Consider the following 25,089-nt stretch of genomic DNA (forward strand, 5'->3'; position numbering starts at 1 on the left):
GCACCGCCCCAGCACGGCGGCATCCTCCTCCCCGCCACGGCTCCCCGCCCAGAGCAGACCCCGGGAAACGCCTACCGCAGCGCCTGCCCCCCGGCCTCCCCCCGGCACCCGGCCGCCCCCCGCCCCCAGGAGCCGCTGCCACCAGCGCCCGCGGGGGGCGCGGAGCCCTTCCCGAAGCAGAAGCCATCGCGGGAGCGGCTGCGGACCGCAGCGGGGGCGGGCGCGGGGCCGGGGGGGCTCAGAAGGTGGACGGGATTCCCCCTTGTACCGGTGCTCCAGAAAGAGTTTATTTTGAAGTTGAGGGGGGAACCAAACCAAACAAAAAGACCTGCAGAGCCTGCTCGCCGCTTGTCCTTTAGAGCCTCTGACGGCAGTTTTGCATGCAAGGCTGTTCTGGGAGCTGCAGGTTATTGATGAGAGCGGCTTATAATGAAAATCACCTCTTCATACAAAGTACTCGCAGAATACAAAATTAGGGATTTGTTTGAGGTATGAAACGGTTTGTGGCACAGCTGGTATGTGAAATGAAACCATCAAACGTCTTGTCATAATCAAATATTCCCTAAACCTGGACTAGCGACATTGCTTTTGAAAGATGTCGTTCCATATAAATGCCTTTAACGCCTGGTAGAAAATTTTTATGAACATGTTGACAAATGAAATAACCCGGATTATTTGATTAGTGTCCATGTAATCTGAATATTAGCTTGTATCGGGAGAAGAAACGTCAACCCTTTAATGCTTTTGAAAGGACGGATTTTCGCTGCAATTAAAGAGTAATCTTATCCCAATGGAGAGAGAGTGACCCACGGTCCCCGCGCTCTGTGCTACAGGGATTGACGAGGATGAACTCCGGAGTTTGTTCCGTCTGAGCTCAGGCAGAGCGAGCGCGGCTGCAGCGCACAGCGGGGCTGCAGGAGCTGAGCCACCGCTGCGGGCAGCCCCGCGCCGGACGCCCCCGCGGGCGCGTTCGTGTGCCGCTGGCATCTCCTCAGGCTTCCTGGGGAACACTCGCTGATTTGGGGTGCGGGTGGCAGGAAACCGAGATGCACAATTCTTATGGCAAGGTTGACACTTCTGCAGCCTTAATGCGGACAGCCACAGAAGGCGCAGGCAGGGATGAGCAGACGTTGTCACCTGCCTGACGGAGCCCGAATCCCTGCGAAACGGTCCGGGCACCGAGGTAACTCGTGTCCCAGGGCGAGATCCGCACCTCGCGGGCAGCGCAGCTGACGGGCCGTTTAGTTTTCCTCCGAACAAAACCCGGGCACCACAGCGCGGGCAGCCGGGCCACCGGCAGTCCCGGGGCTGCGACCCCGGCCCGGTTCCGGCTCCGGCGGCGCCCCTCGCCAGCCCGGCCACCCCGCTCCCCTGCCCTGGACAAGAGCACTAACCGCCCCCCACACACACCCCCCTCGCTCCGGTTCCGGAGCCGTCAGGCTCGCCCGCCGTGCGTGACAGCCACCGGAGGGGCTGAGGCAGATGGGAAAACCTGTTTTGTTGGAAGTAGGAGGCTGCGGCCCCGGGAGGCGGCTCCGCAGACACAACCCGCAAGCCCCACGCTGCGCCCGGCCCTCCCGGTCCCCGGTGTTTGGTGTGTTCGGCACCAGCCGTGGCCGCCGGTAACGGGCGCGTCGCGGCGCTGCCGCCGCCTCTGCGTGCGCCCGACGAGCCTTCAAACGAGCCGCCCGCGCCGGGACCGCGCACCCTTCGGAGCGGGCAGGGCAGGCAGCCCGCGCTCTGCGGAGGGCAAGGTGGTTTGTTAGCGGTCAGAGGAGGGCAATGCACACGGTCAGAAAATAGTTGCAGCCGGCTTTTTTCTTTGTGGTGCCTTGGAGACTCCCTTGAAGTCTGCAGCGTATTTTACGAAACAGTGTGATATTCACGAAGCACGGAGGGAATCTTTAGCTATCGTCATTTTCATTGCGTTTTGCAAGGGCACGGTGGCTGCGGGGGGAGGACGGCTCCGGGCGGGGGGTAGCGAGGGCGGCCGGGACGCCGTGCCGGGGCTGCGGCCGCTAGTGGGCACCGGCGAGGCCGAAGCCCGGCGGTGCGAGGGGAAGGGGGGGGGTTCCCGCTGCCCAGCAGCCGCTTGCTCATTTTTTGTGAATGTCACCAGGGAGGATGTGGGTTTCTCGTATTTCTCCATGATCTAAATAATCGCTGGGCCTCAACTGGGCAGTGCGCAAAAACCTTCACAGTGGTTAGCTCAAGCAGTGCATTCAGCTTCTAGCTGTGCATAGATAAAACTGGGCGAGCGGCTCAAAACCGATGGACCCTCTAATCTTTTCTTGATAAGTCCCCGACCGCCGCCGCGGTTGGATGCGTCTGAACTTTGTCCAGCACAGAAACAGACAGCTGAAACCGAGACGCTTTCCCCGCAGCGCAAACTTTATTTCAGACTTGCGGGCGGCGGCCACGCCGCACAGAGCAGGCGCGGGGCTGCTGGAGGGGGCACCGGGCGCCGCGCGTCCTTGCGGGGCGCAGGGGGCCAGGGCCGGCCGGGGGCACCGCGCCGCCTCCCGCCGGGGCCGCGCTGCCGTGTGCTGCGGGGAAACACCCCGCAGCCCTCCCGGCGCCTCCCCGCAGGGCAAGGGGCCGAGCCCCACCCGAGTGGGCCCTGCGCCCCTCGGGTGCCAGCTTGCCCGTGGGCAGGAGGTGTCACTGCTGTGGGCACGTAGAGGCGGCTCCTGGCTGGAGCGTTACGGCGTGGCTTCCCGCGTGGAGAGGCTCGCAGCGCAGCGCTGGGTGCTGGGGGGGCTACCGCCCGATTGGGGCAGCGTGCCAGCACCCCGCAGGGGATGGATTCCCTCGACCTTGACTCGCGTTGGGAAGCGCTCGCCCCCCCGCAAAACAGAGAAACGTCTAGTCCCAACTCTGTCATGTAAAGTGACTCTGCTCACATCCCTCCCCGTGGCTCTTTTCATTAATTAGGGGCCGCAAAGGGTGTGGGGGAGGGGGAAGCGGCTGGAAGCCACTAATTATTCGAACTTTGGAGACGGCATCCAGATGAGCTGGGTTAGCTCTTTAGGGCAGTGCTTTGTAACCCGTGTGTATGGGGCTGGTAGCGGTTACGCTACTGTGCAAAGCCCCCATTAAGAGATTTCGTTTCGTCATTACTCATTGCCTGCAGGATGTGTGCGGACTCCAGGTGTAAAATAAGGGGGAGGGGGTTACCTCGGAGGAGAAACAATTCGCTGTGGCCTGAGAGGGTTGTGCAGACCTGCCCTTACCCCCGCCCCCAGGCAATAACGTTTTTAATTGCGCTCATCTCCTGCAATTAAAAGTGCCCTCTGCCGTCATTCTCCCACCTCCGGTCTGTTACAGGTTTTCGGAACGACGCCCAGCTCCTACAGCGGCTTACTCCCCCCTCGGCGGCTCACGCCCCTCGGTCCCCGCCGCCTCAGGACTCCTGCCAGCCCCGGACCCCTGGCACCCCTCCAGGCTGCGGCCGAGCGGGCCGTGCGGAGATGCCCCGGGGCGCAGCGGGCCGTCCCCGCCGCCGGCGGAGCCCCCGTCCCCGCTGCCCAGCCCCGAGGGCAGGCGGCGCGGAGCAGCGCCCGCCGGGGATGAGGGGGGCTCGCTGCCCGCTGCGGCTGCCGGGCGCCCCGGGGCAGCCCGCGGGGGCGGGGGGGCACACACACCCGCCCTGTGCCCGCGGCGGGCGGTGGCGCTGGGGCGCAGCGGTCCCCAGCCTCGGTCCCCCGCTCGCGGCAGCCTGTCCCACCTCGCTATCCCGGAACAGGAAAGTCCCGGTTCAGCTTGCCCCCATAAGATCCTGTCTCCCTCCCCCCGCTCCCCTTCCTGCCGCTGGCCCTTGCGAGAGGAGCCGCCGCTGTCGGTGCGGGACGGGGCTGAGCCGCTCGGGGCAGCGCCCAGGCGGCGGGGCATGGGGACGGGGCTCCGGGGGGAGTGCAGCCGGGCGCAGCCCCCAGCCCTGAGCCAGCAGCCCGGTGCCCGGCGGGCAGGGCTGCCTTGAGCCCGCAGGGTTAAGCTCAGATCCTGAAGTTGGTGGTTTTTTTCCTCCCGCCCCCCCCCCCCGCGTTCTTTCGAAAAGCCCGTAAGGTCTGCAGCGAGAAAGACTGGGGGAGGAGGAAGAATTAAGGAAGGGAAAAGATGGCGAGTTGCAGGAGCAACGTGGAGAAAGCAGCGTTTTTGTGCTGCTTCTTGGTGGCGATGTGGAGCCTGACCTCCTGCGCCCGGCCGGAGGAGGAGGAAGAAGGGCAAGAAGAGCAGCGCTCCTGTCACGGTGCCTTTGATCTCTACTTCGTCCTGGATAAGTAAGTGACAGTCGCATTTAAAAACGCTTATTCACCCTTCAGTGCCTCCTTACAGCAGCAGGGACGTTGTTTCCGCCGTCTCCCCGGGTGCCTTCCACCACTTTCCCTGGTGCCAAACATGATGTGTGGGGCAGGGTCCTTATTTTTGCTCCTCAAAACTTGCACGTTTCCCTAGAGAAGCGTTTAGGGGAGCACTGTGCTTTATCCTGGGTTAACTGCACATGCAAACCCTGGAAATCAGGTTGCCTTCAGGTTGTAGCGCATGGTGTATGGGCTGTGAACATTGCATTTGAGGGGGTGTTGGTCAGCGACCCCCACGCTCATGGAGTTTGTTGTCAAGGCTTGGGCTGAGCACCGACATGTCAGCTGTGGGATTTAGCAGTGCCAGGGATGTGCAGAGCTACCTGAAGTTGAGACTAGACAGCTTGCATGCAGTGGCTGTTTTTTTACAGACTCACTGTAAGGTTTATAAAACTTGTTTCTGCTCAGCTACTTTGGAACTGTCTACCTGTGTTTGTGTTACATCTATTAAAATAGGTTGATACGTTTCTTTAATACTGTGTTAGCTCAGTTTAGGTATGACCAGAGGATATGGTTAAGCTCCCACTTAAAGGTGTGTTGTAGCAAGCAGTAGCAAAGTGAGTGGTAAACTGGTGCACCCATAGGTGCCTTTCAGAAGGCACAAATTTCTGTTTATTCTGGTGTACTGCTCTGGCTTGACAGCCAAGGGTTAAACTCGGGGAGTATGTTGTTAGTCTCCCACATATACTCAGTGTGATGTATCTAATACATCCTGGGTTACATATGCAACATGGTATTATGAAAGTCTGAGGCCTTTTCTTCATGAGTATTACCCACGAGCCTGGTATGAAGTCTGCATTGTGCTGCTTCCGTGTTGGGAGAACTGTTCAGTCCATCAGGCCTTTTGCACAGCCTGCATGAGGCAAAAAGCCACCATCACTCAGGAGCCAATATATTCCCATATTCAAGAAGCAGAAAAAGGTATCATTAGGTAGTGATTCTGTTTTTAGAGCGAAAGGCTCTGAAGACCAAAGGCATTCTGCCTTTCTAATAGATGCGCTAACATGTGTGATGTGATCGTTGTTTTGTTTCCTTTCACTAAGAGCTTGTTCCTGAAATAACCTTTGTGTCTACAAAGAGCTCTGTGGGGGGCTAGTGTTAGTTCTCAAAGTCATTCTCACCAGGCTTTCAAGAAGTGACTGGTACTGTTGTTATGCTTGCTTCTCATATTGAATTCCCTGTGACAACAACTGTTGGTGATTGCAATAGGGTTTTCTCTGTGACATGACATCATTTACAAGGTATTGCTTACCCCTAGCAATCACCGTGCTGCACTCCTATGCTCCTTTTCACCTGTAGATCACAAAGCACTTTACTGGGGTGATCGTTATCACTCATGTTGTATTTGGGGAAATCAAGGCAGAGAAGGGAGTGATTTGCTCAGTTACTGATAAGTCAAGCAATAGGAAGGTGATTGTGTAAGCAAGTAGTTCTTCAGTATTGTGGACATGAAATCAATGTTTTCTTTTAGCATGCTGCAGGTCTTCTGCCGTGGCTCAGGTGCTATCCACTCAGTACAGCGGTCCACTGCAGAAGTGGTGGAAGTAAAAGTCTGGCACTTCAGTTCCAGTGGGAAAATTCTTGTTGGCTTCAGTGGCAAATTGAGTCTTTGTAACCTTCAAGAGTTACACCAAAGAGATCCTTTTTGGTAAAATGCTTCAGTCAATTCACTTGGGCCCCCAGGTGGTTTTAGAATCCATCCCTGCTTCTACCAAGTTTTTCATTACAGAAAAGAAATATTCATTACAATCCATATGGGTAATATTAGTGCCAGATCTTTGGAACCATAGGTCCCATGCTGGCTGAGGGTGTATTTAGTCCCAGCTGTATTCTGTGACATCTGGCGCAACACAAGGACCTTTATGGAGGCAGGGAGGATTGGCTGAATGGATAGTCTGGATCTTGGGACAGTTCACCAGGAAGAAACTAGATAATCCATTAGTGTTGAGAAGGGTCAGGGTGCTTCTGGTAGGGAAAAGGCAGGAAGCCAGTCAGAAGGCTGGTCAAATCTGAAAATGCAATGGATGGAGGGGTTTTTTTGTTTTTCTTTTTTTGTTTAGAATTGGTTCTATGCTGACACTTATCTGGGAAGAATTCTGGCTGTCATTTCTAATGGGAGAATTCCCAGAAAAATCCAGCCCTATATACCACAGAGTGTCCCCACATGGCCTGGGGATTGCCTCCCTTCGTTGGTGCCTTGCCCGTCTGAAGTTAGATACATTCAGTTTTAATTAGCTGTCAAACAAGGGGATTGAAGCATTTGCTCTGTGAAAACTCCAGGCTTTAATCCTGTGACCCTGTAGCACATTCTATAGCTGAACGACAGCCCCTGTTCACCAGCATGGGTGAACAAAAATGACTTTAAATCTGCTTTGCTTTGCTTCCCCATAGAAAGATGTAATATCAGATCAATAGGAGGCAAACTGGAAGAAGACGACAAACCTTTCTCCTTATGCATGTAAGCACCGTGTTACTGCAATGACTTTATTGGGGCATGATTTTTCCTTTTTGTTCTGCCAGGCCAAGTCTGTGGGGATTTAATCCTGCAGGCAACAACCATCAGATGGAAAAGATCATCTGCTGGTGAAGTTATTGGTATAATATATATGCTGCCAATTAGAAAAAGCAGCTTGCTGATTTCTTACAGTTTTTCTCCGCCTGAAGTTGATTGCAGCTCTTTATGTTAACTCCATGGGATAGGCAAGATCAGAGCAGTGGAACTAAGCCTCGGATGCCCAAGAAGCTGATGTGATGAAAGGGAAAACCAATATGTGTGGGAGGAAGACCTGCCACCGTCTTCCTTAGGATTGTCTGACTGCCAGAGCCTTGGGACGTTAGGAGTGCCTTGTCTCTGGGGATGCTTAAACGAGCAAGTCTCTTGAAGCTAGGAGTGGACATTTGCTGGCTGCAGTGGCAGCTGCCTAGAGTCTGCAAGCTTGTGCTGTCTGTATGTCATACGTTACAAGTTATGCAGGCTTGAGCTTATTTGGACATGTAATGGAAGACTTTAAAGTATCATACTGAAGCAGCAGAATTTTTTCTGTTTGCAGCTAAGTCACTCCCTCTGCATGAGGTAAGGCAGTTGGCATACCCGTCTCTTCTGTGGCGTGTGGTAAAATAAAGTCATGCATGGTATCAAAGGTCTCATATTTACCTTTAAACAAGCATAGCTCTTGAGCCCAACATAACTGATAGCTGTGTAGTTCTCAGTTGGTTTGGTTGTCCAGGTGCAGGAAGAACTGGTCTCAATCCCATCCCTAACTGCTGAGGACCGGTCCTCTTAGGGATTTGATTGCTTAACTGCCAGGTCTTGTAGTGACATCCTTGTGCTTGAGTATGTAAATAACTCCCTTTCATCCCTGCATTGCTGTTAACATCCAGCTGTTGTTTGCAATCATATTGAAATGCACTTGCACAGTGGAAAGGATGTCTGACCTCTAGTGTTTTCCAATTATAACAGTGCCTGGTAGCATCACTATGATTGTTTATTAGTGCAACAAATAGAAACCTTTTTAAAGTAAGGATGTATAACTGCCATAAATATCTGCTGCCGGCGATGCTTGACATGACAGATCTGAGCTGCAGAACTGTCTGTATTTTATATTTACCAAATATAAAGAAATTTCTTTGATTACTTTTTGACTGTAAGACAGGATGGAAAATGGGGGTGGGGTGGGGTGGAGGCAGAATGTGAAGTAGACAAAAGTATCTTCTCATTTTTCCTGCTGGGATGTTTGCTAAGAAACTGTTTGGATTTTGAGGAAAAATGGGCGGCACAGACCATGGCATTACAAATGGCTTGAGTAAAGCCCTGGCTGGTTTTCTTCCAGAGCAGTGGTTGTAACTCTCTTTCTGGGGAGAAGCTGGTCTAACTACCCTTTTTCCACTCCTCAGCTTCTCCCTGATTTTCTGGGGAGTCCCTCTGCATGGTACCCCTGTCTCTTGAGCCCACAACCATATTGTCTTTCACATCAGTTTTGCTTTGTCTCCTGTGCTCCCAAGAGCATCCCTGTCAACAGCAGCTTTGGTAATTATACTGGTACAACGTGGCCAGCCTCTCACTTGGTAAGTCTCACTCCAGAGGTGTCGCTGGTAGGGAGCTGGTGGGGAAGAGCACAACCTCTGATTAGATGGGAAATTAGCTACCCTGCCCCATGCCCTTCCTGGCTTGGGGTTTTGGGTCTGTGCCTCCCTTTGCAATGTCCCCTTGAAAAGCTAGTTTTGTGGGGGAGGGAGGTGTTGGGAGGGAAACGGGTTGATATTTCCTAATTCACCTCAGGCAAGCCAAAAAGCCATCAGAACATTTCAGGGGTTACTGTTCTAGGCCAGGTCAACTTTTACAATTTTTAAGGCAGCTATAGTGAATTGCTGCTTTTGCATACTATGCTTTTTCACACTATGCTATATTTTAAAGCAAACAGGGTTTGGTAAACACATTTTCTGCTCCCCTCCCTGGACGATTTCCTTGCCAATGATTTGAATGCATTTAGCACTCGTGAATTACAAGGACTAGTGAGAGGAAGTATTTTTGGCCCTGGGCTCTCACTGCAGCCCTCTGCCTCTCTTCCTGCGCCCACATGGTCCCAGCCCGAGCACATTAGGACAGAACTGGACCTGTGGGAGCTTCTCTGTCCTTGCTGTCTCTGTCTGATGTTGTTCTGGTTTTATGTAGTGTGTGAGGAGGGGAAGAGTGTGACTAACGTTATCGTGGTTGGAAATCAGACTGCTGGCAAGGATGGGTGCCTGAACACATGTTCTAACATGTCACCCAGCTTAATTGCATTTGAAAATCTTACATTGACTTGTTTAAACCACTGCTGAACTCCCTTTTCTGTAAGCAAGGATATCTACTTACTGCAGCCCGACTTCAGTTCATTGAAAAATGTAGGACCTGATGCACGTCAGCTGCCTATTGAGATTGAGGAGAGTTCTCACTGAACAAAAGTATCAGCTTTGTTCCTTAAATGGCATTGATTACTATGCATGTATATTTAAAAATTGTGTCTGTGTCTGTCTTCCTCCTCTGCTGACTTTCCTGCTTCCCCTTTATAATGTAGCCACATCATCTACATGACACCTCTTACACTCTCAAATTCTACGCATAAGCAATATTCTTTATTGTCCAAACATAATCTGTTGGTATTTTGCCTCTGCATCTTTCTTTGTTGTGGTTATATTGCAGCCAGTGCTGTGATTTTCTTACTGTCAGGTATAATTGCTTGGAATGTTCCAAAGCAAATTTTTATTCAGCTTCAGACATACCTATGTTATTGGAACCAGGTTTTATTTGTTTGTATTTTGTCTGATATTATTCTGCCAGCTTTGCCTTTTGGCAGGAAAAATGTTCAGGAAAACCAGTTCTCCTCCCTTCTGCCCCAAGAAAAAAATTCTTTATAAAACGCAAGGCAAAGCTAATGGGTAGTGGTTATTTGACATAAAATGTGTACAGTTAATGAGAAGAAAAAGCCATGGCAGCTTGTCATTTGCAGTCTACTTATGCATGTAACTAAATCTGATTTATTTGGGACTTGGGCCAAGGAAGTAAACCGTAAGATTCCTACTTATCTAGGGTTTTTGTTTGTGTGTGCTCAGTGATTGAGAATTTCTTTACTTTTGTCTGAGCTTGCAGGCCAAAGGCTGGTGTGAATCATGAGTTTGCACGAGGTGTAGGACTGAACCTTTTTGTCTAAAATGTGGAGAGGATGAATTGACCCCTGTCAGTTATTCACAGCTCAAGAGTTGTATCTTCCTGCTCCTGCCTATAATTTGCACCTTGTTGTGAGTGTTGCAGAGTGGCTGGGACTGGGTGCCCTGCTTTGCTCTTCATGTTGTGCTGAAAAAGACTGGGATGCTGAGAGTGGGTCTTCCAGCCCTGTTGCTGCTCAGAGCAGTGCTGGAGTTTTACAGGAATATCCAAAGTGGTTGGATGCAGGGTGAGAAAGGCTTCTGAATTTCACTTTTGTTGGCTGCGGGTGTAGCAAGACCTATAGCACCAGGTGGACAGGACTTGTGGATTAGACTGCTTACTGCAGGAGCAAAAGGCAATATTTTGAGATTAATTAATAATGACTTAGAGAAGTCTGTAATGTCATTGCAGACTTTGTCAGTAGTTTTATAGGAGAAAAGCTGTCTCTAAAATTAATGGGTTTGGTCATGGAGCCTTTTGGTTTCACGTACTTTGGGTCCTGTGCTTGGGTGCTGGTCTAGGACTAGAATCCATTTTCCAGTCACTTCTCTGCATCTTCCCCTGCCCGTTCCAGCCCTTGTCTTGTCCATTAATGTTGCAAGTATTCTGAAGCAAAGGCTGTCTCAGAATGGTTGTCTCCACCAGTGTTTCTAGTGCCTCTGGAGCAGATAATATAAACTAGTTCTTTGCTTGGATGAATCGCCCAGTCAAGGTCCCTTCCATGCTTGCAAGAAGCATTGTTTGGGAGGGGAGGATTCTTGTCACTTTGAATGCTCTGCGGGCGCAGAAGGGAGCAGAGGCGTGGATGAACACACACATGTGCACGTCTGAAACCACAACAAACTAGATGCCCCAGGGTTTGCTTTTATTGCAGAGCTGTTATTAACCATGTGCAAGAATTCTGTTGTCTACAACGTGGTTGCGGCCGCAAAGAGCCCTCCAAATAACAGCAAAGTGCTGCTTCTCTGAGCAGCATCTTGTATACAGGGCCACCATTAGCTCCAGGGGACAGAGACTTGCGGGGACCTGCAAACTGAGAGGGTGTTGTACTCCCCTGATACCATGCTCAGACTGAACCCAGCCTCAGTAATAGGGGTCTATTTCTTGCTCCAGTATCCCTGGAATTGCTGCCTTCAGTGAATCTGTAACAGAGGCAAATGTGCGTGGGTGGTACAACAGGACAAGGAGCAGCTCTGTACCTTCAAGGGGTTTTACTGTCTCACTTTAAGCAGGGAGAAAAGGCTTTGGGTCCTGTTGCCTTCTCTCTGCATACATGTGGTAATAAAAATATTTGCTGTTTGGGTAGTGCTGGGGTTTTAACTTTCACTGCTAAGCTGCCAGTCTGATGTGTGTTGCACTAGGTCGATCTGTGTCAGCTCCTGGCAGCTTGGCACAGCTGACCCTCCTGGGTTGTGCCTGCTGCAGTAACTGAGCCTAGAGCAGCACCCGTATGCCAGAGTTGTGCTGCTGGATTTCTCTGGGCTCCAGCTTCTACTGCCTCTGGGAGCCCATTAGGAAAGAAGAGGAGATTTCCAGCTCATCTTGCACTTTGTCTTCACAAACAGCAGTGAAATACCTCGGATCGGGGTAGCATTGTGGTTTAACCCCAGCTGGCAACTAAGTACCACCAGCCACTCCCTACCCCCTCTGCCCTGTGGTGGGATGGGGAGGAGGAAAAACATGAAAATCAGGGGTTGAGATAAGAACAATTTAGTAATTGAATTTAAAAGAACTATAATAATAATGGTAATGTAAAGGAGAGAGAGGCAAAGAGGAATAAAATCCAAAAGGAGAAGGAAGAGGTAGTGATGCAAATACAACTGCTCACAACCCACTGACCGATGCCCGGCCAGTCCCTGAGCTGCGATCGCACCCCCCCCCATTTATGTTAAGTGTGATGTCCCATGGTATGGAATATCCCTTTGGCCAGTTCAGGCCAGCTATCCTGGCTGCGTCCCCTCCCCATTTCCCGTGCCCCTCCAGACTTCTCGCTGGCAGGGCCTGAGAAACTGAGAAGTCCTTCACTTAGTATGAAACATTACCTATCAAGAACCAAACCCATCAGCGTGTTATCAACATTATTCTCCTGCTAAACCCAAAACACAGTACTGCACCAGCTACTAGGAAGCAAATTAACTCTATCCTGGCTAACGGCACAACAAGTAGGCATGAGACTGACATGCTTACTGTTTTCATACTGACATAGAGCTCTGCTAAGTTAGGAGGAGTCACTCCAAAGCAAGCAGGAGCAGAACCAAGCCTTGCAATCGCATCACTTCCTTTCACCACCAGAAATACTCACTGACCTCCTCTTTTCCCCTCCCATCAAGCAGTAGCAATGTGAAATTCAGGAAAACAGCAGCAGTAGGAGCTGCAGCAGCAGCAGCTGCTCCTCTGAGTGAGTGCCGATGAGGGAGAACATTCCTTCCTGTGTTGTGGTTTGCTGACTCTTCTCTTTGTCCCACGTGTAAAGGGAGCGCAGCTCACAGACCAGGGAATAGCTGCTTTGGGTATTTTTCCACTTCTCTTGGGCCTAATTCTGATCCTAATTGCATAGGTATGAACGTGGGGAAATTCTGCTACTCCTCTGGATGCGCTCCAGGTTCACCCCAGTGGAACCGGCAGCAGAAGGAGACCCCGAAATACTTTCTGTGGTGCTCTGGCAGCCCGCAGCAGCTGTGTATTGCTTTGCATTTTCCTTCACCATGAGAATTAGGTAATCTCCGGGGGCTGAAACCTCACCGTGAAAGGTGCACGAACAGCTTGTGGCTGTGGGTCACTATCCGCAGAGGTCTTCAGCTTGTGGGCTTGGTACTTTGTGGGGAACATCAGGCTCGCTGGGCTTCTTCAGCAGGGAGAGAGAGGTGCCCAGGGCTTGGCTGGGTGGCAGTGGCCATTTGATTGATGTGAGGAGTTGGACCAGGCAGCTGATGGCTGAAAGCAGGGAATCTCTAAGGTGTGAGCCAGCAAGATGCGTCTGGCTGTAATATAGTCTCCCTCTGCAGACAGGGACAGCACTGGCTTGGTGGATCTACTGGTACAAACCTGCACAGCAGGATACATAGGATTCGCTGGCTGCATCTCTTCCCCGAGGCTTCTCCTACTTGTTGGTGAGGGTGGATGAGCGAGTTGCATGCCCAGTGCTTCTTCTGCACAGCACTGATCTTTTCCATGCTCTATTTATTCTTTCCTCATTGTTCAGAAGTCGTCACGGTTCCTCTGAAATCTTACTTTTGTGGCCAGACAGGCCAGGCAAGGAGTCTGTCTGTGGTTGTCTACTGACAGCACTTTGGGACAACACGGAGCTCTGTCTAAGGCTCCTGTCAGCTCAGGTACACCGATTAGCAGGAGTTTGGTTTCAGTTACTGTAAGGTGCTAAGGGAAACAACAAAAGCACCAAAACTGCTGTAAAAATCATGCTGTGTGGACATCCAAGAATGATGTGTGGTATAGAGCATCACTGAAAGACCCCAGGCTTTCTCTGGGTTCTGTAACTGTGGGGTTAAAAATTAATATGGCTTTCAAGCATTGGCCATGGTCAGAAAGGAGCTTAGAGCCTCCCACTTGCCATGGGAAACCAAGGCAAGAACCTCTTAGTCTGATCCAGCCGTTAAGGGCAGCAAGTTAGTTCATGCTGTCAGTGGTTCTGCAGTGTGAAAAGTTCGATCCCAAAGGCAGTGAAATGCTTCTGTATTTTCAGTAGTGGTGGGCATCTTCTGTTTCAGCGTTGGGAGTAATATTTCACAGCCTTTAGCAACTTGGTACATAGTTTAGCAAACATTCTTATTGTTGTAACTTTTTGTTTAATCTGCCATTAAAACTGCCATTGCTGGTGATGTGGGTCAGGCCTCTGGGGCAACAGATGAAACTATCAGGACAAACTCCAGAAGCCTCTAAAACATACCTACCTACATACGTACATTCATATATATATATATCAAACAGCAAATAAAAATATTTTACAAACAGGAATTTTTAGAGGTAAACTTGGGTGGGGGGGAGGGGAAATCAGGTTCTTCTATAGCCCAGGCCACCCCTACGGGTTTGCATGAGGGGCTTGACATGACTGGCATTGGTGGCATTTGGGCGTCATTTGCAGTGGGAAATGACACACCTGGGCTTGGAGGAGTGTGGTGGGGGAAGTGATTAAGTGCTGACCACTTCACTGGTACTCTTTAAATGGGATTTTGAAACAGTAATATTTTCTTGCTAGTATTTCTGTCTGGCTTTGACACTTCTTGGCTGATATATCAGGACACTTTAACACTCCTCAGCTGATAAGCGACATGTGGGTGCAGAACTCCTGTTAGGGAAGAAGAACACCCACTGCCATGCTGAAGTACCTCTGCTCAGTGGGATTGTAGCTCGGTGGTGTAGAGCCAGGCACTCTGAGAACGCAGTATGCTTCCTGTGAGGATTAGCTGATGACACAGAGAGACCTCCCTAGTTTTTCAGAGGTGAGCATCTATAGATGCCTACAACCAATTCCTAGTGTCACTGGCAGTAGCCGTTCCAAGAAGGGGTGTCTCATTGCAGCCAGAGTGCGTGGAAGTGCACAGTATTGAGTAAGGTTATCTGTGCATTTTCACTTGAAAAGTCTTCATGTTTTTCAGCCATTAGTGGCTTATGATTTTCTTGAATTTTCGGTGTCTAAAAGGAAGGGGGGGGGGGTAATTAAGAAGGTACTGGAGAGGATGGTTTGTTACTGTTATAAAGAAAATTCACTGCTGCTTTCTTTTCTGGATTGCATCAGTGCCTCTGCAGCTGGCAACAGAAATGTGATGCTGCATCCAGCATAGGTCGGTCTTTGCCAAGTAAGAAACTGTGGCTATTTGGTGTAGGGAAGTGGCTCCGCTGGAAGTTGCAGGAATTGGATTTAAGTGGGATGGCAAGCTCAGAATGAAACTGAAAGCATTGACTCTGGCAAGGGGGGGGAAGAATTAAATAAAAATAACATTGGGAACTGTAAATGCATAGATTTGAGGAAAATCTCTTTGAGTTCATCATGTTTGGAGATTTAGTCTGGGACTTCCAGAAAAATCCTGGAGAATACAGGTGTTGAGCTGCCTCAGATTCCTTTTGGAAAAGCAGTTGTTAAAGTACATACTTTGCATCAGTATGAATTATTTTTTAATTACGAGAAAAGGGCTTATTTGCTAATAGTGCCGTCACCTTTCATTGGTTGCTGTTCATGAATATGTAAGTGTATTGCTGCGCAGCACATATAAATCAGAGACTGCAGAGGTTCTAGAGCCTTGGTTTGAGCAGCCCCCAGTGTGTTTTTGCCCTCCCTCAGTGCCTGGCAATTTCTGCATTCTTTGATCACCAGGTTTTTCTGCAAATGAATCGCCATTTCTCCAGAAGAGCGGCATGAAAACACAGGGTTACATGAGCAAGCTTATTCTAGCTTATTTACTTCAGGGGTCTCCTTTTGGTTCTTGTTCCTTTATCTTTGCTCTTCTCCTCCACTCCGCCAGCACTGCTGGCAGGGCAGGCAGTGCCATGTTATATTGCATACATGGGCTTCTGTATGCTGATCTGTACCTGACCTACATGGGCACGAGCAACTGACGTAAGGTTGCTTGGAAAGCCTGTAGTAGAACTGAGAATTGTGATACAGGATCATTTTCTCACTTATTTTTTTTATATGTTTACACAGAAAAATGTCTTGGCAGCAGTTAGAAGGAACCTACTGTTTTACTAGTAGTTAAATTTCTGAAATTTTTTAGTTCTCTAAGCCCCTGCAATACTTCTGGATGTGCTGTTGCTTTTTTGGCCCAAGGCGCCCAATATGTGAGTTTGCCTAGCAAGGAAAGCAATTGAACTGTTCTTTCTTAAACACCACAGTCCTATGCAGGGCTTTTAAAGCCATTGATTTCTCATGCTTCGTAGCCTTTTTAATGGCTTGAGAGTGTATGGCATAGATCCATATGGTAGAAACCACCTGTCATTTACAGTTGAGCTGCTGTGTGGAAGGCTCTGAGTCCCACCAGACTGTGGGGGTCCCTGAGGATGTAAGACTAAGCATAAAAAAGCCAGGGAGTGCCAGTAATGCAGTTTCATACATGGGAAATGGCAGCATGAATGTCTAAGTTTGTGCACGTTACCAAGTTGCTCAAGTTTTCACAAGAAATTTGTAACACAGCCCGGGAGTGACTTCCAGAATGCTAATCCAGCGAATCAGCTACCAGTACTGCCTTTCCCTGCTGAATTACTTGAAAAGCTTTCTCTTTTGAAACAAACAGTAATTCATGGAAACATTCTCCTACGCATTCTGGGAGGAATAGCTCAGTCAAGGCTTTCTGCTTTCTGTGTGGCTGCGAGGGCAAAGCTGTGCTCTAGGAAAGTAATCTGCTAGCAGATGGTTTAGTGAATTCAGAATTAAACTAGAAGAAAATATTTCTATTTTATGTTACAAAAGGAACAAAAGCAGATGGAAGAGTTACCAAATTTATTTCCAAATTGTATGGTAAATCATTTCAGACCTATTTCTACTTCCCTTTGAGTCAGTGGGTTTTGTCATGGATGGTTCCTGTTACAGCTTCCAACACAACCGCTGTAGAAGAGCTGGCTGCCCCATTGTCAGAGACCTTTATGTAATTTTTGTTCCTGACCGCCTTTGGAGTAGCCCAGGCATAAAATTCAGAGTGGAACAAGAAATTTCACTGTGAAATAAGTTTAATATAATCAATTATGTTTTGTACACAGGTCTGGAAGTGTCAGAAATCATTGGACTGAAATTTACTCTTTTGTGGAAAGCCTAGCTGAGAAGTTCATAAGGTAAAGCTTTCAATTGCTATATATAAAATTTATATTTTCATTCACTGCTTCTTAGCAAATGAAAATGTACTGAAGTAATGTGTGTCTATGACGTGGATCTGTTTTTTTCTTCTGTTTCAGTCCAATGTTGCGAATGTCTTTCATCGTTTTTTCTTCACGAGGCACTACAGTCATGAAACTAACAGAAAACAGGCAAGTACTCCCCACAGCTTTCATCCAGAAATATCCTCCATCCCTCCTCTCAAGAAGCAAATGGCCCCAAAGCCAGAATTTGGAGGTCTGTCTCTGTCTTCAGTGGGGCACCAACTGAAATCCTTTCCACCATTCCCAACTGGAAGAGGGCTTAGAAAGAAGGCCTTTGGGATTCCCATTACCATTCTTTTTCCAGCCTTATAAAACAAAGGCTGCACTGGGCTGCCTGTTCTTTATAGCAGTATTTCGGGGAGAAACTGTTTGCTGTCATGGATTCACATCCCCATACTAGCTGTCCCCAGTTACCCACATAAGGGCAGTTTTTGTGTAAGACTTCTCAGACTCTGAGCTGATGAGCAAAAGACTGTATGAAGTCCTATAGTGCCCTTCGAAGTGACCCAGATCCCTGAGCTTTCCGCCAGCCGTGGGCTGTGCCCGCTGCTGGAGTGCTACCTTGCCAGGCTAGCGTACCCCTCTCCTGGGCTGCCTTTGGGCAGCACCTGGCCCGGAGGTCGTTTTCAAAGCCAGGCAACAGTCTTCTTGAGAGAAAGAGAGTCTGACCCTGGAGAAAAATTGTTGTTGCCACCTTCACAACCAAATCCTCTTTTTTAAAATAAAAAAAAACCAACAAAACCAACAACATCATACAACCCACACCCCAAAAAAAACCCCCAAAACCAACCAACCAACCAAAAAACCCCAAGTAATTTTAAATTTAATTTGCCTGATGCACACAAATCCTTGTCTTGAAGGCGTTACTAAGTATTTTCTTTCAGCTTAAAGCCCTTGCTTTTGCTGCTGCTTGTCTGTGTGAGAGGGCCTAGGTAGTACAGTGCACCACGTAAATAAAGGGGGCTCTGGAGCAAGCTTGGAAGAGAGCAGCACTCCCTCTGGTTTGTACACCGGGGCCTTGCCCACAGCCAGAAACCCCACCAGGGTCTTGCATTTCTGCTGGCTCCACTGGGTTTTGGCTCAGGTCTCTGCCTTGTACCTTGGCAGCAGAGCTCAAACTTGCTCACTTCTCCTGGGTCAGCTTGCTCTTTGCCAGGCAGAAAGTAGCCAGGAACCCTGTGGCGATGTGCTAATTGTGGCATTAGAATGTTCTCTCTCCAAAATTCCTGTTCTGTGCCATCAGGTGTGCCTTTCCAGCTCATTTTGCACTTTGAGAGGGTAAGAATGTGCTTTTGCCCTAAGGACATCGCCAGTCCCGGCTCCTGGTTTTACCTTCATCCCACAGACTCCTGTTTCCTCCGTAACTGGGGTTGTGCTGCCTAAAATACCCAGTTGCAAAATGGAGCTTAGAGAGGCTCTTGCTATCCTTTTATAGAGAAGGATGTCCCATGGCATCTGGGGCTGATGCTTGTGCTGCCTGCATCTCGTCTGTTGAATATTTGTGCCTTGTTTGTGTTTCATTAATATAACAAATACTTTGCCAAGAATCAGGGTCTTCTAGTGATCAGCGATCAGTTAAATTTCCCTGAGCAATCCTCTTGGTTAACAGGTATTGTGCAGTAAGAAGCTATGCAGCAGGGGTCATGGTATAAACGTCCCCCTCTCACCAGGCAGCAATCTGTGACCCAGGAAGGTTGATAAGTCCTTGGTCTAGGGTAGGAAATTCTCATAATTCCCATGCTGTTCTCTTATCTTTTGGCCTCTGTCTTTGTAATGGAAAAGGCCTAATCCCACTGTCCTGATAACTGATAGAATACAGACTTTTAATTTGTCACACTTTCATGACAGGGTCATAAGCTTTTAAACTCTCATTCCATCTGCAGTTTGTCAGAGTTTAATATCTGGCATTTGCTTTAATTCAATCTTATTCCGACTGATGGTATACTGGAATGAGGAAGCACAGACAGAATTGCACCCTTAAAACATGTTAATCCCAACATTGTATCATGTATCTGGTTTTGTGCTCCCATGGGTGTTTGGCTGAAAAATTGGGGTGTTTGAAAAATCTTGGCGTTACCAGTGTTTTAGCTGATGTGTATGTACTCTTGTGTATGCAGAATGTGTTGACAGGGTGCTGTGGTACAGGAATATCTCAACAAAAGAAAAAAAGAACTTTTATTAAAATTTTCTCTTTTTTTTTTTTTTTAAAATAATCCAAAGGGAAGCCATAAGACGAGGGCTCGACATTCTTCAGTATGAAGTGCCTGGAGGAGACACGTTCATGCATGAAGGATTTAAAAGGGTACACATCACAGTACCTCCGTTCTTTGATTTATACATACAAACTTTGCTTTGCTGGCTGCCAGTGTACTTAAGAGCTAACAATGTTCTACACTTCGTTGCAGGCAAATGAACAGATCTACCATGAAACCTATGGAGGTATGTGTTGTATGTCACTTATGTTATATGTCTGCATTGAAAAGACAGATGATAGTTCTTTATATGACCTGCAGTAAACCCGTTGAAAGAAGTGTTGGAGAAGAAACTGGTGTTACACAATCGCTACATTCCATTTTGACTACAGCCCTACTTTTAAATGCATGATTCATGATTTATTAAGACCAGAGGAGACCAGTATGATCACGGATCTGACCCAGTGGAGAATACAGACCAAAACATTACAGCCAGAACTGCCTGTCCTGCGCCCAGGGGACAGGAATACCCAGATTTTCCTGCACCCTTCTCTCCTGTTGCACTCGGCCCTGTCTTCCTTGTGTGCCCAAGTCCTCGTTCCCATCAGTATAGGAATGAATGCAGCCAGCTGAGGTTTTTGCATCAGTGTGAATGATTTGGGATCAGATTCTGAGTTCCTAAAATGTAACTTTTCACTAAATTTTAAGAGGGAGATGTATTTGTGGTTTTAGTCAGTGCCAAAAGAAGGCCTAATTAGTTAAACTGAACACTTCTTGCCTGGTTTGTGCCTTGCCTATGAGGTTGTTCTCATTTGTGGGCTGATGGTCTCTTTGGAAGGTGGAGAAACGACTCAATGCCTTTTTAATAAAATGGGCTGTGAGTGTAGAGTCTTCAACAGCAGCTCAGCATGGCTTCTCAGGCACTTCTGCCAGTGAAGTCAGCAGTCCTGAAGAGTCCAGCTGAGAACTATTTTACCTCATTACAACATATGGCTAAGAACTAATCAAGTATTCTGTAAGTTGATTAGGAAGGAAAAAGGAGTAGATGAGATCTGGATTTAGAAGTTAAAGTATCAGGGAAGAAACAAATGTTCAAAAGAAAACAAAGTAAGATCTCCCATTTTTTAGTCTTTCAAACACGCTGGGAAAAAATAAAAGAGGAATAAGGGAATCCAAGTAATTCCCTCCCCCCCCACCCCCCAAGTTGCAGGTCATATTTTTTTTTTTTAAGATTTATGTCTGTGTCTGACATGACATGGGAAGGCCTGCATGGCATAAGAAACCTGTCAGAACTAATCAGTCTTTAATTTCAGACAGTATGGGGGAAGACACTTGAAATTGTAACAGATTATTTTGAAAAAATAACAATAGTTCCCGGAAAGTAACATGTATGTTTATTACTTTGCTTAGGAACTGGATGCAGAATGGTTGGTTGAGCTGTAGTTCGCATGTTAATTTGGTTTAATTTTGTTAACATGTTGGATTTTTCTAGGTAGTAGTGTACTGTGTACCGCATTACATATATAGCTATCCAAAGTCTGTGTGGCCTTTTCACTTAAGGTTAGGTGGGGTATGAAATGTCTTATCACAAGACACAAATTTTCTCTGGTGGACCTGATCTTAAGGTTTTTCACACACTCAATTCCTGTGAATTTCAGCGACAGCTGTTGCTGGAGAAGTGTAGGATTGAACCTCTTACAGAGGCACATCTTGTGCCATGTTCAGTGGGGCTGCTCTTTCAAAGTCCACTGCAGGGGGAGGTGGGATGGCAGTAAAGCTCCTTTCGCAGAGGTATCTCTTGCTACAACCGCTTGGCAAGGTTTGTGTGGAGGCAAGTTTGTTAAGAGAAGAGAGGAAACTTCCTCTTCTCTGTAGATCCATTTTGCCACTTCTCCACGTGAAAAGGCCAGGTGTAATCTTGGGATGTGCTATATTTTATGCCGAACAGAAAAGTTTGTGCATAGACCTTGTGAGAGCAGCACTCCCTCTTCAGTGGTGCTTGTGACGCGAAGGTGCGCAAGTTTTGGCTTATGCAGCAAGTTTTTATGCTGGTATACCTGCAATAAAGTCCCTACAAATCAGATGAGAGTCTGGCCTTACAGTTTTGTGATTATTTGTCAGCAAAAAAGGAATGCTTCACTTAAAACTTGCTTTTCGTTGCTGAATCTTGTGTCATATGTATGCAATCTCTTAACTGTCCTCCATGTAGGAGTTCGGACCGCTAGTGTGATTATTGCTCTGACGGATGGAGAATTGCAAGACGTTCAGTTTTATTATGCAGAACAAGAAGTAAGTCACCTTCACGTTTACCCAAACTAGCTTATGTCAAACCTGTAGGCATTTGCTGCTGGCTCACTGATTATATGGCTTTGCACTTAATGGCAATTATTTTTATTTTAGGCCAACAGAGCCAGAAGCTTTGGAGCTATTGTTTATTGTGTTGGAGTAAAAGATTTCAATGAAACTCAGGTAACTTGCTTGCTTTCTTCTTGTTTTTTCTGTTACACTGCTGCACAAGTAGCAGCGTCAGATAAAAGCATTTATTTAATTACTTGAGACATAAATCATTTCATGTCAGTATGATGTCTTTTAGCAAGTATGAAAGGGCACAGTTTTGTTCACTGTAATTTTGTTTTCCTCATGATTTATGATTGTCTTTCTTTGCAGCTGTCAACAATTGCTGACAGCATCGATCATGTTTTTCCAGTTACGGGAGGCTTTTATGCCCTCAGAGGAACCATTGATTCAGTAAGTTGGGTATTCTGAATCACAGAAGAGGGCACCCTTTCCTGTATTAATAAAGCATAGATAAAAATTATTACCAAAAATGCCATTATCTAAATCTTCTAGATTCTCAAGAAATCTTGCATTGAGATCCTAGCGGCTGAACCATCGAGTGTTTGTGCAGGAGGTAAGTTGCCACGAGAACAGTGTGATAAGGCAAATGAGTGGCACTGATGAAATGTCAGTACCTACCTAAGGTGGTGTCGGAGCTGAAGCCTGTGGGTGTGTTAGCGCATCCCCTCAGGCCATGGCTAAAGCCCTGTGTGTTCCTTCTCAGCTTGAGTAAAAAAAATGTGCCAGTAAACGTGTAGCTGCAGTGACTGAGTACCAGCTTGGAGAGTTGGCTGAGGTAGTGTTCAGGGAACTGGCGTTACCACTTCTTTTTAAATATCCGAGACAAAGAGATGACAAAACCGATGTAAAGCCAGATGCCAGGGGTGTTTCAAGGTCTAAAAGTGACTTCTCACAAATTTCTGGAAGACTGCATTCCTGGGATCTGCTAGGGCTCATCAGCAGTTAGAACAAGATTTTGCAAAACATTCACAGAAATTTCAGGTTTATTGACCCAGGTGTAATTGACTGCATAGGCCGAGATAGCTGATGTGTTTTTCCAAAGTACTAGCGTTTTACTTTTTTGCAATGAAAGGACAGTTGGTGTATACGGTAAACGTGAAGAATCCCCAGAGGAGCTGTTGATAATTTCATGCCTTTCATGTCTATTATATTAACATGGATTTGTTCTGGTTTACGTTAGCAATTCACTTGCTGTGTTTTTGTCTGTTTAAGAGGCTATTGCAGCAGAGTAAGAGTGACACCGTAAGTTTGCTGGAAGGTAGAGTTTAAAGCGTGGTTATTTAGATCTGATGTTACTGTCTTGTGTTTGTTTCCCTAGACACTGTAAAAATGAGCACACAAAAATGAAATAGCAATGATGCATGAAAGCTGACCTTGAAAACAGATAAAAATAGGAAACTCAGCAAAAATAAATATCACAGAGAAGAGAAATTGTTCACCCTTCATTTCCACATGTCGATCACAATATGATCTTGCCCTGAGTATTTCAATTTAAGATGAAATATCCTTGTATCTTTTGAACTATTCTTAAATATATAATTGTGAGCGAGACATTTGTGATAAAATCTAGTCTATGGAAAAAATAAAAAAGGAATTATTTTGCTTTTAAAAATCTCCTTGTGGAGTTGATCAGAAACAATTTTAAAGCTTTGACATTTCAAAGCTTTTAATTTCATAGTGATAAATTCTTTCTTTTTTTGCTTGTTTATTGTATACCAGGCACACTTTTTTGCAACAGCTTATTGCAAGCTTTCCTGTTCAACAAAAATTGCTTTTAGCTACATGAAAATATGAGTTTCCAATAGGAGGGATTTCAGTAGTATCCTTGTAATTGTCTGGAACAGTGTTTAGAATGTTGAAAGGCTGAATTTGAAACCATTGTTTTGGTTTAAAATTTTTAATTAAAAAAAAAAATTAATAAGTATTTGAGAAAATAATTTTTCAAGAAAAATTTGCTTTTCTAAAATGGTATATTTTAGCAAAAAGAGTAAACTTTCTTTCTTCAAAGGGAATCAGTCTTATTCCTGATTCATGAGTTCAAACCACTTTATTTTTTGCCAAGCTTATTAAGTAACTAGTTCATCACAGACGTGATTAAAAATACACAAGTGCACTTAAAAATAGTTTGTCCTTCTTAAAATATATATATATATATGTTGCATTACTTGCATCTGTAGAAGTTTTTCATTGTCTGTGGTTTTCAAATAAAACCAATGTAAATCGAGCAGAGCAAGTTTCTGTGCATTGCTGCTGATTCAGCAAAATACCAGCACTTGTTTCACTTAAATTCTGAGGTGTGTTCTGTCCACCCTGTTGACAAAGCCATCCAGCAAAGGTTGGCACACGGCAAAGTGGGGTGGTGATCACCAGGGCATGAAAACATGGATCTGGCATGCATGAAGGTTTGTTTATAGCAGCAGGGAGCTTGAAAATAGGAGGAAGCCAAACCTGCAGATCCAAATGGTGCATGCTGTTGTGTTAAATGGTCTTTACAGGCCTGTGGTAGCTTTTAGTGTGAATGTAGTCCTGCAAGCCTTAGCTGAAGCGAACTTCTGCAAGAGGTTTTACAACATGAGGCTGCAAATATTTACTCTTGTGCTTGGCTTCATTATCCTGTTTTATTCCGCTTCAGTGTAGCCAGCGGCTCATCTTTATAGCTGTGTGCACCACCATCTCCTGGAAGCAATCTCCTGGGATTGAACAGCTTTTTTCATGGTAGTGTGAATCCAGATCCTGAATCCAGTTCACTGGGCAGGCAGATACGGTTCTACTCTATAAGTACTTTATCTGGACTTTAATGTAAAAAATACCGATGCCTATGTAGTAATCTCAGAATTTTAATGCATTTTGAATGTGGGTAATTACTAATATTGTTTACTGCTAATGTATAAGTGAGATACATACCCGTTGAATCGTGTATGAAAGTTTATATGCATCTGCATTTAGAACTGGCTGAAAATTAGAATGTAGTATTTTCTAGAAATGCAACATTCCTTCCCCTTTTTCGAGGTTAGATTTTTTTTTAACAAAAAAACCCATACGTAATTGAAATTTGCATTTCAATTTTTTCATTGAAAACAGTAGACCTTTTAGAAGAGTGCTAGACATTATTACATTCTGCAGCAAAGAAGCTTGCTTGTTTATAGTCTTGAAATGTGTCCCTTTCCATGCTTTTTTGTGTGAAACTTATCTGAGTGAGGAGTTGATAATCAGTTTGACTTTTATTTAGCATTATTACTAATTTGTAGAATCTGGTATGAGATCATGAGGGCTTTGTGCTGCTCAGTGGAAGCCAGTTGTGATCAGAGCTTAGAGCAGAGTCTGACCCACTCCTTGTAACTGCTCTTGAACCTCATAATCACTGCTGTGTTGGTGCTGGTGATCTTGGCTTCATTTTTGACTTGCCAGAGGTTTAGTAAAATGCTGGTGAAACTATTTCCATGTGGTGACAATTCCAGTTGAGACTGTGGCTCTCTGTGACGAAGCAATCTGGCAAGATCTCATCACGTTGTGACAGCTATCTGATGCTTAATGCTTTTTGACCCTGCAAATTCATCGTCGCCAATGTGGAGCACTGTAGCTGGGTCCTTCCTGTTCCCTCTGATACAAAGTGACCGAGACATGCAGC

The 25,089-nt window shown here is 46.8% G+C and overlaps 1 protein-coding gene across 1 annotated transcript in view; it reads left to right on the forward strand.

Moving 5' to 3' along the window:
- The first annotated feature begins 3,709 nt into the window (after nucleotides 1–3,709).
- Nucleotides 3,710–25,089, forward strand: part of ANTXRL (ANTXR like) — a 64,355-nt gene continuing 42,975 nt past the window's right edge. Inside the window, exons 1-9 of the mRNA XM_040607233.1 lie at nucleotides 3,710–4,280; nucleotides 16,756–16,827; nucleotides 16,948–17,019; nucleotides 19,132–19,213; nucleotides 19,317–19,350; nucleotides 21,313–21,392; nucleotides 21,504–21,572; nucleotides 21,771–21,851; nucleotides 21,954–22,014. Coding sequence (XP_040463167.1) covers nucleotides 4,117–4,280; nucleotides 16,756–16,827; nucleotides 16,948–17,019; nucleotides 19,132–19,213; nucleotides 19,317–19,350; nucleotides 21,313–21,392; nucleotides 21,504–21,572; nucleotides 21,771–21,851; nucleotides 21,954–22,014 — 715 coding nt within the window. The 5' untranslated portion in view covers nucleotides 3,710–4,116. The remainder of the gene's footprint in view (nucleotides 4,281–16,755; nucleotides 16,828–16,947; nucleotides 17,020–19,131; nucleotides 19,214–19,316; nucleotides 19,351–21,312; nucleotides 21,393–21,503; nucleotides 21,573–21,770; nucleotides 21,852–21,953; nucleotides 22,015–25,089) is intronic.

Source organism: Falco naumanni, chromosome 9, assembly GCF_017639655.2.
Source record: "Falco naumanni isolate bFalNau1 chromosome 9, bFalNau1.pat, whole genome shotgun sequence".
Taxonomy (NCBI): Eukaryota; Metazoa; Chordata; class Aves; order Falconiformes; family Falconidae; genus Falco; species Falco naumanni.